Genomic DNA, 14368 nt, shown 5'->3' on the forward strand with positions numbered 1-14368 from the left:
AATGCAAATAAATTATGTTCAACAAAGCAGTGTTTTCTATTATTTACCCAAAAAAGAAGTAACTTGAGCAGGTTAACAGGCCCGACTTTCCTTTCATGAGCTTGTGTACTTTATGTTGGTTGGGTACTTAAATCTCCTCTCACTTATTTTATGAGCTATGTGAATATTCCAATCTTTAAAAATATGCAAATCTTGGGACATACATATTTTATACACATCTGTCATAGCAGATATTTTAAAAGGAAATATGAATGGCGGGAAAGAAAGGAGGAATTAACTGGAGTTTTATAAGTTAGAAATAAAAATGATAACCATGCAAAGTCAAAGCACAGTATTTAAATAATGGTATTTTCTGTACATTATCATCAACAAAATATTAAGTTACTAGTTTCCATGTTCTGTGGCATATGCAAAGATTTTTTTAATTAAATAGAATAAATCCCAGCATTAGAATTAGAACCTTGCAAAATATGAATAATGCAAAAACTTTAAAAGAATATCTAGACTGTTCATCTGTTTTAAAGTATGTTTAGCCACATGTCCTGACTTCTTACCTGTGCCTCTCTAAATACATATGGTCCTAACTCCTTCCTGTGTTCAATAATCTTCTGGGCTTGCTCTAATGGAATGTCAATTTGTAAAGCTGGTGGAATACTGGAATTAATAAAACAGTTGATAATAGTCATGATCTTCTTGTGGATGACAGACTCATCACAATGAGAATGGCACAAGTCCTAACCAAGGAAGAAAGACAGAATAATACATGATTAATGCGTTACTAGAACACTTTATAGAATGTGTCAATATGTCCTTCAGTTATTATGTACACTCTAACTTCAGGTCAGGAAGGTACTAGGACATGCTGACTACCTTAGAAATCGTAGCTTTTATTTCTCTTAGGTTTGAGGAACCTAAGACTTTGATGCATGTACCTTACGTAAATACAGGTTTTATTTAATCCTGATTGCTTTTTCTCCTGGCAAAAGAGCAGCTTAGTGTCTACTTTGACTCAGTTAACACATTTATATTAAATGCCTCCTATATGCCAGACACTGAGCTGAGCCCCGAGACACAGCACCTGCTCTTTAAAGGCTCAATATCTATTGGAAGAGAAGCATGAAAACACGTTACTCCGATCTGAGATAGTTAATCTAAGTGGTCCGTAAAGGTAGCCGGAGCCCTGGGAGAGCACTGAGAACAGGCACCTAATTCAACTTACATGTGGACGCAAAAGCTTTTTCTACCATAACTGCTTCTACACCAAGGTGACCTAGGCTCAAAAAGCCTAGCAACATAAGCGGGAATCCTGTGCTGGCAGGTGGGGTATTACACATCTCTTAGTATCTACATTGTTTTAAGTTAACTTATTACATTATCATATTTATAGCTAAAGAACTTAACAATAGTAATTGTACATTTAAAAGACCCAGTTTTATGCCGAGATGTAAGGCTATCGTTTTTTAAAATAAAGAGGTAGCTTAGCTCGAATCATGGTATTTCTCTGTCAAAGACACTGCTCTCTAAATCACTAGAAGGTAAACATATTTGGAAACTTGTAATTCTAGGCCAGAAATAAGCCAACATTTACTAAGTACTCACTATATGACAGGCATTGTAATAACTGTCTTAAGGACACTATTAAAGAAAGAGAAATTCTAGTGCTCACCAAATAAAACTTCACATACATAAGTTACAAGTTTGGAATAAGTTATCTGTGAAAAATCTTGATATAAATGTTACATTGAGGCAACAGTTAGCATCTTCTACTCAATTCAGTATCCCCTCAGAAAATGCCTATTTATAACATATATGTTTGGTACGTTACCAAAAATTACCATTACTAGTGAAATTATCGTATCAGATTATTTGGCAAGCTGGCTTATTATTATTATGGGCTGCAAGGCTTGTGAAATAAAAATAAATTTGTGAAGTTATGCAGTTTTAATTTTGAGAGTGTAATTTTTGAGAATTTTGATTCTTTCCTAAGTGTTCTGCCCTACTATACCACTGGCCAAGTTAACTTTCACCCATCATTAAAGTCTCAGTTTGAGCACACAGTTGACCTTTAAACAACATGGGGGTTAGGGGCACAGACTCTGCCACGCAGTAGAAAATCTACATGTAACTAGAGTTGGCTGTCTGTAATTGCGATTCTGCAACCTGGGATTAAACCAACAGTGGATTGTGTAGTACTGTAGTCTGTATTTATTTTTTAGAAATCCAACTATACGTGGACCTGCACATTTCAACCCGTGTTATTCAAGGGTCAACTGCAATGTCCCCTAGTAAACGTTCCCTCAGTCCAGGAAAGATGTCCATTGTAGGTAGTTCCATTGCATCCTGTGTTTCCTCCACCACTGCATTAATCACACTCTTATAATTGCCTAGTCTATCACTTGTCTGTCCCTCCCACAACAGTGTAAGCCCTAAGAGGAAAGACTGTTCACAGTTGCACCCCCAGGATTTAGCCTGGCCTTTGATATGTGCTCAATAAGTATTTGCTGGATGTATATATTCTTCCAGTCTTTTCTCTACGGACACACACACACGCACACACGTACAAACATACTTTAGATTAAAATCATACTGTTCTCTAGTAGCTAGGTGTTGAAAAATCGATGAGATGAATATCTTTTCCCATCATTGATTATTCTCCTACAGCATACATTCTAATGGCTACAGAGTATTCTGTTGTATAGATGTATCATAATTGAGTAACCCATGTCCTGTTGCCAAACATCTGGGTTCTTTCTAATTTTTAACAATTCAGAACAATGTTTGAGTAAGATCACTGCAGCCATCTCTTTCCATATTACTACAATCATCAGGGAAGGGAGCGTAATTTAGTGGTTAAGGGCACAAGCTTTAGCAATAGAATGGCTTGGTTCAAATTCCAGCTCTACCACTTGATTAGCTGTGTGAGTGATGTCAGGAGTTTCTCAAATTTTTTATGCCTTAGCTACTTCATCTGTAAAATGGTGAGAATTATAGCTTTGACCTAGGATTCTGATAAAGAATAAATTAGTTATTACATGACAAGTGTTAAGACAATATCTGGCAGACAGTAAACACTCAGTAAGTCACATGAAAGCGAGCACAGTAAGACTCTGCTGTGTGGGACGCTTCTCCCCTGGCAAACTTCCTCAAGACTCAGTTCAAGTATCATCCCTTCTGCTGAGATCTCCCTGACCTACCAGCCTCCCTGAATCATTCTCTCCTCTGTGCCAAAACTGTGCCTAGTTAGAACATGGATCAGAATCAATATTATTTCATGACATTTGTTTTCATGGACGTCTCCTTCCTTGAGGGAAGGCAGTGCATTGTATCCACCTTTTTATTCCTACAATCAGCACAATGACTGGCATATTAGGGACAATATATGCTTACCAAATGAACAAACTTACCCTTACAGCATAATTTTTAACAGCTACCTAGTGTTGTCCTTCATTCTATACCACAGAAAAGATATTTAAATGGGGACCAAAGGCAGCCTTAAAGGAGAATCAGCCACAGAGTTAAGGGTTGACTGTGTATGAGACCATGGTTTTTTAAAAAGCTTGTTCTGCACAGTTTATCTCATTACCTCTTGCCCTAGCAGGGCTGGCCTTACTCATACTCATTTTAGCTTACAGACTCTTCTGCCCACTCATCATCATTGCCTGTCCTGCAGAACAGACTCTACCCCCTTTCTAATTTTCAAAAAAGTATTTTATTATTACTTAACTTGTGACAGATTTTTTTAAAACTTATTTTAAAATACTTTTTTTTTTCCTGAGGAAATTTCTTCATTGAGAAAAGTACAAAAACTGTTGATAACAGAAAAGAGTAGAAAACAGTTTCATGGCATGCTGGAGAACGTCTGGAAAGAAGATTGCATTGCACAGCTACTAACTATATAGAACATACATGCTGCAGAGTACTAGCACTGCCTAATACATACTAAGATTATGGGCCAATTAAAAGCATTATCCTCTAAAATTTCCATTTTATTTTTATTCTCAGCTTTTATAATTGGATAAAATAGGTTGCCTGCAAAGAAATGAGCCTGCTAATCTGAGAGTATTTAAGCTGGATGCCTATTCTTAGGTATTTCTGGACAACATTCCTGTATTCAAGTCTAGAATATAGCCTAGAAAGTCCTTTCCTCCTCTTCAATGCAAAGATTCTATATGACTCCATCAAACAATTAAACCTGAAAAAGAAAACTGTTTTGTACCTAAAAACTTGTTCTTTCACTTATTTATTTTGTTACAAATTTGGCCATTCTAATAGAAAATCCTCTCTCGTATCTGTTGGTTTATTTACCTATAGTCCATTATCTTTGATATCAAAGATATTGATAACAAAGCTGCAAATAAGTCAGAAGGAATTCTTGTAAAGAGGTCTTGGTTAAAGTACTGAATATGGATATCTTCAGGAAAAAATGTGCATGGTACATTTATAGATAAGTGATATGCAAAAATTAGTTAAAACTTTTCAAGAAGGTTCTCATTTGATCATAATACATGTGAACACCTTGAAAGGCCTAATACTATCATTTCAGGGCTTGCTGTTACTCTTCACTGTAGAATATTAAATGTATCTAACATAGAACAATAAACACCTCAATACTGACACATTTGTGTGAAGACATCAAGATCTGCGACACCTTAATCAAAATCTTGTCCATAAAATTAGTTAGAAATCTGATATGTTAATGCATCTCCTCTTCAAAAAGAGGTGGTTTTCTCCAGTTTTTAATGTAATACCTTATATTTTTGTACTTCTTGCCAAAAGAGCACCCCATTTTCCAATAAATCTCCTTTCAGAGCCACAAACCGTTGAAATTGTCTTGCTGTAACTGGATTCAACAATGCTTTACGGAAAGCAACGATTTCACATGATGAAGATATCCACTTACTCTCCACAGGCTGTCCAAATCAGAGAATACAGAAAATTAGCTGTGTTCTAAAAATTAATAATAAAGTTACTTATTAGGCTAAAAGTGACCAACTTCTGTCTCCTTTACTTTTGGCTGTTGAAATTCATGGCACGGATGAACAGAATTACACAACTTTCCCCCTCTGTTCTTCTCTCTTTTTTCTCCTTTATATTTTTATGGCATCATGTTTTTAAAAGGTAGAGGGAAAAAGAAATGACTGGATGATTTAGAACACATAATTACATTAAGAGCGTTAACAATCATTACAGTTTGGGACTAGGATGAAAGACTACAATTTGGTGTACAGTATGAGTTCTGTGCTTAAATAGAACAAAGTAATCATAATGTTATGATCACATATTGTTATTAATTACATATATTATGTTATATATGTTAATATATAATTCCTGTCTTTTAAAAAGTAAAAGCAGTTAAACACTTAAGAATTTTTTCAAAAATTTTAGAAAAAACTACCAATGAATCCTATTAATTTAAATAGAAAATTTACTATAAAGCTTCACTATAATTCTGCCCTAGAAAGACCATGTTTTTAGGTGAGATATCTTTATATTATCTTAACAATAAATTGCTATTAATAATTAACAGCAAGAAGAAATAACTATTAATGGATAGTTTAATAATAAACTTCCTCTGACTGAGGATTTACTTTATATAGCAAAACAACCAGAAGGAACCCAGGGTGTTTTGCTATGGCTAAAGGCATTACTTATTTCATATCTTCACAATTTTGAAATATGATTTCTACTTTTTTACTTTGACCATTTTAGATCACATATTCATCTTCCTTTAGCCTCTCAGATTAAAAAACTTAATAGATTTTATTGCATTCACTGAATTAATTTTTTCACTCAATAAATTTACTGAAGTTCTCTAAATCTGAGTTTAGCCTACAACCATGCAAGGAGGCATCATTTTAAAGGCAATGTTTTAATGAACTTGGGAATTACAGTAACAATCAATGATAAAGATCCACTATGCATGGTAAATATCCACTAATGACAAGGCATAAAATAAGTTTCTTGAAATAAGTCATATGTGATCATCAACATAAGTGTTTAAGAGAGCTGTGCAAAAACTCTATGGGAACACAAAGGAGGGAGTTACTAATTCTGCCTGGAGGAGTTAAGAGCTTGGGGAAGGCCAGAGAAGGGCTTTGAGGATGACATCTGAGTTGGAAACTGAAAAGTGAAGGCAACCGAGGCAGTCTAGATGAATGGTGGGTCCTTTACCCCAGATAAAGTGAATAGATGTCTATCACTATTTCAGTGAGGCACATGTGGTGTTCTATGGATAAAAACATTAAGACACTCACCATATGGTCCCTATTAAAATTACAGCCCCATAAATAGGAACAACTATGTATTAGACCGGGATGTTTATTTAAAACCCACTCAACAAATAATGTTTTAAGACCTGCTTCTTAAGATACTAAAACTTAGCAATTTAACTAAAACCTGTAATTTAACTAAACAGAAAATAACATAATAGATAATGCAAAATAATATGAAGTATAAGCCCATTCTATTTAGTATTTAAAAAAATATAAAGCAAAAGATAAATATAAGGACAGTTTATTTCCTTTCAAGAGGAAAACACAGAAAAAGAGCACCCTAACAGATACATACATTCCTCTAACAGTCTAATAAATTTTTATCTTTGCTAGTTGTAGAGGGTCACCTGGGTCTAGCTTGACATTTTATCAAGACCCGTAGAAAGATGAATACACATGGATTTGCAGGCTCAAAAAGAGGACTGTGTTTAGCATGCTTGTTAAGAAGCAAAATAGGCAATTTCTAATAAGGTATTATAATGGTTTAAATAATCACCAAAATGATACCTATTTTAATTGTTTTAAAGTTAAAATGTAATTCTAAATCAAGAGGATGATGTAAGATCATCTAAGTTGCTGATTCTGCTGCATACTTCTCATCCTTTTTGTGTAATCCACCCCCAATAATAAATAAACGACCATATGCTGGAATGAACAGCTTGTCTCCATAAATCCATCACGAGCAAAACAAATAAAAATATAGATTTAAAGTCCAACTACACACTTCTTGGGTTGAGCAGGTCAAGGAATTCTTTAAGGTGAGGGCTCCAGTAGACTCACACTTTTCCCTAGATTCCACCAGCCAGTTAAGAACAGTGTCAGCAGTCTATTGGTAGCTCAGAAAGCAGTGTCTACAATGAGGTTCTTTGTACAAGAAGAAGAAAAACAATCATTTGACAGAGCAGAACTTACAAGAGGAAGAATATAACAAATATTACTTGCCTTCCAGACCCCGATTTTCTTTTCATGCTTCTGTAGTAAAAGCTCTTCAGCTATGTCTCTCATCTGTACCTAGAAGCAAAATCAATGATTTTATCCCAGTTATTCAGAATGTCCCCAGTTTTGAAATTATCTACTAATTTAATAGCTTTTAAAAATGATGTAAAGGTCAGTGCAGATAAAAGACAGAGAACAGGAGAAAGAGGATAAGACTTAGAAATGGATGCCCTGTCCAGGTTCCTGGGCAAGTCACTCAAATTCTCTGAACAGTTTCTTCATCTGCAAAGTGGAGATAAGAACACCTGAGTGCATTGCGCCAGAGGCAGACAATAGTTTCACTCTGGGTAACATGGAAACTAAAGCTAGAAAGATAATTAGAACTTCCCAGATTTTTGTGCTATTTTCCAGTAAAACAACTAATTTTAGAAGAGCAAAAATGTTACTCAACACAAGGAAGAAATACAGTAGGTATTTCTTGAGGTTATTGCCTATTCACAGTATTTTCCCTTTCTTCGGAACCATTCCCGCCTATTCTGTGCCATGTGACCATACCTCCCTGTCCATCACACACACATCCAGGAGCTGACCTAGAGAGTGACCCAGAGTCACTGCTGCTGAGTCTTTTGGTAGCCCCAGCCTGGAGAAAAGATCTGAGGATTCTTCTTGCTGGGTTCCCAGGGCTGTCCTGGCCTCTAGCCTTTCTAAAGCTTGTGTGTCAATTCTTCCCCTACGTTTGTGAGATGCTCCAGCATCATTTTGTAATAAATACTTGTTCTCTCTTTTCTTTTGCCTTTGGCTTAAGGTTGCCAGAATCAGTTTATGTTGTTGACCATCCAAAGAATTGCTAAGCAGGAAGTGGCTGTAGGTAACAATAAAATTATTGTGGTAAACATAGTGAGAAGACATGGTAAATGATATTAGTAAGCCAAGTATCTTTTTACTTGGCTTTGGATAGAGAATTAGAGTCATCATGAAGAAAGAAAATGAGAAAATCTGAGTTGTCCCAAAGCTTATTGCCAGGAATTTTTTGCCTAAAGCAAATCAGGTCTTCTTCCTCATACTATAAGTCCTATGCTTCCAGCTGTACTGTGTTTTCTATAACTTAAGGTATGCAGAAGACTAAGGATATTTCCAGATAAGTAAGACTCAAAGCGTTTGATAAATTAAGTATGGAGAGCAGCTTTTTTACATTCTTCCTGATCAATACTAGCGGCATGTGCTTTACACACTAAAGTCCAAAATTACATGCTCTTTGCCTCTTGTGTTCTCTTTGTAAAGATCATGTTCACCTATTAAATGTGATAATGACATTTTAAATTATCAAAGCAATACATGCTTCTTATAACAAAAAAAGCAAAACAGCAACAACAACAAAAACCCTACTTTACAAAGTAAAAATCCTTTTCACTCCCTAAATCTATTCCCAGGATGCAGATCCTCTTCTGATTTTTGTTCATAAACATAATATAAATAGATAAAGAGAAAGAGAGAGAGATGCATTAAATAGACAGATACAGAGATATAAGCATATATAATAGGATTATTTTCTATATATTTTTGTTCTGCATCCTGTTTGTTTCAGTAAATAACATCTTTCATTATCAGGATATGTGGGAATCTCATTTTTATAAACTCATTTACATGGAAATCTGCATAGTTTTCCATAGTATGGAATTATCATAATTCATTTAACTATTCCCCTTTGTACATCCTTCCCCATTTATAAGAGGACTCAATAATAATAATATAAAAAATAACAACTATATTTAATAGACAATATCTGAGTTTGCTGTGTGCCAGGCACCATGCTAAGAAACTAAACATACATCATTTCATTTCCTCTTCATAAGTCTTATGAGGCAATTACTCTTATTAACCTCATGTTTTTTCAAATGAGGAACCTAAGGTTGTAAAACTTAATGTTGCACAATTAATATGTGACAGTGCTGAGATTAAAACTTGGGAAGTCTGACTCCATGTTCTTAACCACTATGCCACAGAAGTACAATAGCTGGGTCAGCAAGTATGTGCATTCAGTGTTTTGAGAGGTGCTGTCAACTGCTATCCCAAGATTACATTAATGTATATACCTTTATCTTTTGACGTGCTGCAAACTGTTCACTTGCAAGAAACAACGGCAACCACACATTTTCTAGCCTATTTAGGACGTGCTTCTGAATTTCAATCAGAACGGTTGCATCAAGCTGCTCATGGAGAATCTTTCCCCAGCCACCACTTAAATTCATTATCTAAGGAAAAAAAAAAAAGAAACTTCTTTAAAGAAGTAAAGAAACACTAATAGTCTTTAATTTATTCATTCACCCCAAAACCATTTGCTGAGCACCTGACAGATGCCATAATTTCCATTTTCTGTAAAATATCTCCTGGCTTTACTGTGTATAGTAAAGAGAGATAACTCCCCTAACATCAAACAGAGAATTGTGGTCTATGTGATGGTTGTGTCAGATGTATGGTTTTGTTTATGGTATGTCTCAAAGAACACAGGGATTTTTATCCTGCATAACAACTGCAATGCCATTTTTTTCTCCATGGCCTCAGTTTCTTCAACTGTAAAATAAGGCATTAGCTTGTGAGTCCTTTTCTAGAACTAATACTTAGTGAATCTGTGATTCTACTCAAATGGACTTGTTTGAGAAAGCATTTTCTTTTGTGCAAGAGAAAAATAAGGCATTAATTACTTAAGAGACGATCTTGACTCAGATATTATAAGCATGCACATCACAAACAAACACTGGGTTGGAGATGGTGGAATGATGGTGGTGGTGGCAATGTAGGGCTGTCCCAGCAACTTCAAAGAAGAAAAAAGGCAGCAGGAAGTAGAGGAAAGTCAGGTTATATAGACAACAGTCTCTTACTTGCACGGGTAGCACCTTTTATAAACACAATTCTTTGTGGCCCAAATCGTCCTTCTGCATAATTACTGACTTCAACAATACTAATGGCTACTTCCTGCTATAAATCATTCTGATTTTTTACCTCTTTCTGTGTACAGACCACTCAAAATTTTTGGACTCATCATTAGAAAAATTATCTCTTCTTCGTTATCTTTTGATTAATGAGATTAATCAAGTCCTTGTAATAATATCGTTTCATTAAAAACAAAAGGGAACCACAGAAATACAAAAAAACTGTAAGAGAATACTGCAAACAATTAAATGTCAACAAATTGGACAACCTAGAAGAAATGGACAAGTTTCTAGAAACATACAGTCCAGCGAAACTGAATCAAGAAGAAATAGATAATTTGAACAGACCGATCATTAGAAAGGAAATAAAATCTGTAATGAAAAAAAAAAACTCCCTGCAAACAAAAGTCCAGGACCAGATGGCTTCACTGGAGAAATCTACCAAACAAACAAAGAAGAACTTATACTGATTCTTTTCAAACTCTTCCAAAAGACTGAAGAGGAAGGAACACTCCCAAACTCATTCTCTGAAGCCACCATTACCCTGATACTGAAATCAGACAAAGACACCAACAGAAAAGAAAATTACAGGCCAATATCACTGATGAATACAGATGCAAAAATTCTTAACAAAATATCAGCAAAACAAATCCAACAATACATAAAAAAGATCATATGCTCTGATCAAATTGGATTCATCCTAGGGTCACAAGGATGGTTCAAACACACTCAAATCAATCAATGTGATATACCACATCAACAAAAGAAGAGACAAAAACCATATGATCATCTCAATAGACGCAGAAAAAGCATTAGATAAAATTCAACATCTATTCATGAAAAAAACTTTTACCCAAGTGGGTATAGAGGGAACATATTTCAACATAATAAAAGCTATTTATGACAAACCCATAGCCAATATAATAGACATGGTAAAAATTTGAAAGCCTTCCCACTAAAATCTGGAACAAGACAAGGATGGCTGCTCTTACCACTTCTATTCAACATAGTGTTGGAAGTCCTAGCCTCAACAATCAGACAAGAAAAAGAAATCAAAGGGATCCAGATTGGAAGGTAAGAGGTAAAACTGTCATTACATGCAGTTGACATGATGCTACATATAGAATACCCTGAAGACTCCACACAGAAACTACCAGAGCTGATAAATGAATTCAGCAAGGTGGTAGGTCACCAGATTAACATACAGAAATCTGTTGCATATCTTTACAAAAACAATGAAATATCAGAAAAGGAAACTAAAAAAAAAAAATCTCTTTTAAAATTGCATTAAAAAATACTTAGGAATAAACCTGACCAAGGAGGTGAAAAGCTTATACACTGAGAACTGTAAAAATACTGATAAAGAAAATTAAAGATGACTTAAAGAAACAGAAAGATGTCCTATGGTCTTGGATTGGAAGAAATAATATTGTCAAAATGGTCATACTACCCAAAGCAATCTACAGATTTAATATCCCTATCAAATTACCCAGAACATTTTTCACAGAAATAGAACAAATAATCCTAAAATTTATATGGAATCACAAAAGACTCAGAATTGCCAAAGCAATATTTAGCAAAAGAACAAAGCTGGAGGCATAACTCTCCCAGACTTCAGACAATACTACAAAAGCTACAGTAATCAAAACAGGCTAGTATTGGCACAAAAGCAGACATATGGATGAATGGAACAGAAAAGAGAGTCCAGAAATAAACCCACACACTTACGGTCAATTAATCATTGACAAAGGAGGCAAGATTATACAATGGAGAAAAAGATAGTCTCTTCGGCAAGTGGTGCTGGGAAAGCTGGACAGCCACATGTAAATCAATGAAGTTGGAACACTCCCTCACACCATACACAAAAATAAACTTAAAATGGCTTAAAGATTTAAATATAAGACAGGGCACCATAAAACTCTCAGAAGAGAACATAGGCAAAACATCTAACATAAATCATAGCAGTGTTTTCCTAGGTCAGCCTCCCAAGGCAATAGAAATAAAGGCAAAAATAAATACACCAGAAACTAACACATCATTGCAGGTCAATCATACTTCAATTGAAAAAAAAAAGTAATAAACAAAAGAGAAACCTTCTTAGGCATTCTTTAACAATAGTAATCAAAATTTAAAATAATACTATTTTATATAAAAAGAAGAAGAAAACAGAATAAGGGGAAAGATTACTTTGCTAATCAGACTGCAAATTAGCCACACAACTAAAATTAGAACTAGCATGGTCTATATAAAACATGTGATGCAGATATACTTAAGTATAAAATAGGTAAAAAGAAAAATAACAATAATAATAGTAAAAGTAAAGACAAAGATGAAGAGGAGGAGTCATTCGGAAAACCCCTCTGTAGTAAGCACAACCATTTGCTACGACAGCAATGAGTGACTTTTTCCACTGAATTTTAAGTTCTCAGCATGTTTTACTGTGGAGGGTTCACACAGTAGCATCAGATACCATGAAACCTCACGCAATGCAGCACAAGCCAAATAGAAAACAAATGCTTTCCATGTGTTTATTTCATACTTGTGCTTATTGAGATACTCCCAACCACTTTTGCTTAATATATCCCAGATTTGTATCTCAGGGAACTAATGGCAAAGGCATTCTTGTTAAGGTTGCTTAATTCTAGAATTTCTTCTCCCTCTTTTTCCCAAGGACTTTTGCTTATTTTTCTCCAAAAGATCTAGCTTTTTAATGTGGTATGCTCTACTTGTGAACATCTCTGAATTTTTTTTACTTTACTGAATTAATCTGAGATTTTTATTTTATACATGTTGCCATTAAGATATGCATCCTGTTTAACTACAAAAATAAAGAAATCAAATGCTATACATTTGATCTGACAAACTTCTACGACTAGCAAACTTCAAATTAAATAAATTATAACACTTAATACTTTATATTTCAAAGCCATAAAAACTGAGTTAAATTTATGTGATCAAAGTGCTACATCAATACTCAAACCCAATGCGGAATCCCAACCTGACATTTTTGATGTAAATAATGACATTGTATAGTTATTAATAAGTTGTGATGAAGGGTATGTGGTTTTGGTTCAACAAAATGGCAAACCTATGTTCCTGATCAATAAAAACAGCTTTGGAGGACAATACAATGGCAAACAGGATTTTTCAATGATCGGTTATGTTTGGAGTAATATCAGCTACGAGAAGAACAGAAAAGAGGTAGAGATGAGGCTTAATGGCTAAAAATGGCTATTTTCTTGCTAACTGAAAGGTGCAAGGACTTTGTTTACCTTGTTTACCATTTATCTTGAGCACCTAGAACAGTGTCTTGCATATCACAGGTACCCATACTTGTCAAATGAATGGGTGAGTGGATGAACAAAGTTACTTTCATTCCATAAGTTACTTTTTAAAATAATACTGCTTTTATAACATGTAACATTTGAGTGAATTGTAAAGACATTTGCAGATACTTATGAATACCTTAAAAAGATATCAAAAGTGTCTAACACACAATCATAAAAGCAAAAAAAAAAAAGATGACTTTAAAGTTGTTGGTAAAAAGAAATAAATTACTAGTTTTTATACTTGAATATAAAAAATGTGTTTCCACCTTGATACCTGGTCTTGCTGATAAAGAGAAGCTGGACTGTTGGGTCCAAAGAAATATTTTTTATTAAGATATTTGTTTTTAATATATATAGATTTTGCTTCCCTTTGCTCTCGATCTCTGTAAACTATTCTTCGGAACTGTTCAATGTCCGTCCAGCACATAAGGTCCATGCTAAAATGAAAACAAAAACAAAGTACAGTCCTTCTTAGTTATTTCTTTCAATTATACTGAGCACCAAACTAGCTGTCTTTCTGACAGAACTTAGAAAGTGTCTTGACTAGTTAGCACATCTGATTAGATCGTGAAATTAATGAGTACAACATTGTCTTCTCCTGGCTAAATATATGAAAGAATAAAAGGAGCACTGGGATCAGAAAAGAAATCTCCCACCATATTGGCAGGGTCTCAGTGTTCTTACATTAATGATGAACTAGTACTGTCATTTTCAAATATGTAAAAATTTCCACCTATTGCATGTCTATTTGGCAACATGCTAAATTTAGAATAATCCGCATCACAAAGAAGAGAAACTGTATATGTGAAATTTGGCTCCCAGGTCTAACCCGTTTTTGCTAACTTGAGAGAAAAGTATTGGAAAAAATATGATTAATGCTTCAGTTTATATTAGACATATG

At 34.6% G+C, this 14368-nt stretch overlaps 1 protein-coding gene across 4 annotated transcripts in view; it reads right to left on the reverse strand.

The window, feature by feature from the left end:
- The window catches only part of RGS22 (regulator of G protein signaling 22), a 134421-nt gene that overhangs the window by 43937 nt on the left and 76116 nt on the right, over nucleotides 1-14368 (reverse strand). For all 4 annotated transcript variants that reach the window (XM_074352643.1, XM_074352640.1, XM_074352642.1 and 1 more), the window contains exons 18-22: nucleotides 13742-13904; nucleotides 9302-9460; nucleotides 7215-7283; nucleotides 4749-4910; nucleotides 555-734 (exon numbers count right to left, since the gene is read on the reverse strand). In XM_074352643.1, the coding sequence (XP_074208744.1) occupies nucleotides 555-734; nucleotides 4749-4910; nucleotides 7215-7283; nucleotides 9302-9460; nucleotides 13742-13904 (733 nt within the window). The remainder of the gene's footprint in view (nucleotides 1-554; nucleotides 735-4748; nucleotides 4911-7214; nucleotides 7284-9301; nucleotides 9461-13741; nucleotides 13905-14368) is intronic.

The sequence above is a fragment of the Camelus bactrianus genome, chromosome 25 (assembly GCF_048773025.1).
Source record: "Camelus bactrianus isolate YW-2024 breed Bactrian camel chromosome 25, ASM4877302v1, whole genome shotgun sequence".
Lineage (NCBI taxonomy): Eukaryota > Metazoa > Chordata > Mammalia > Artiodactyla > Camelidae > Camelus > Camelus bactrianus.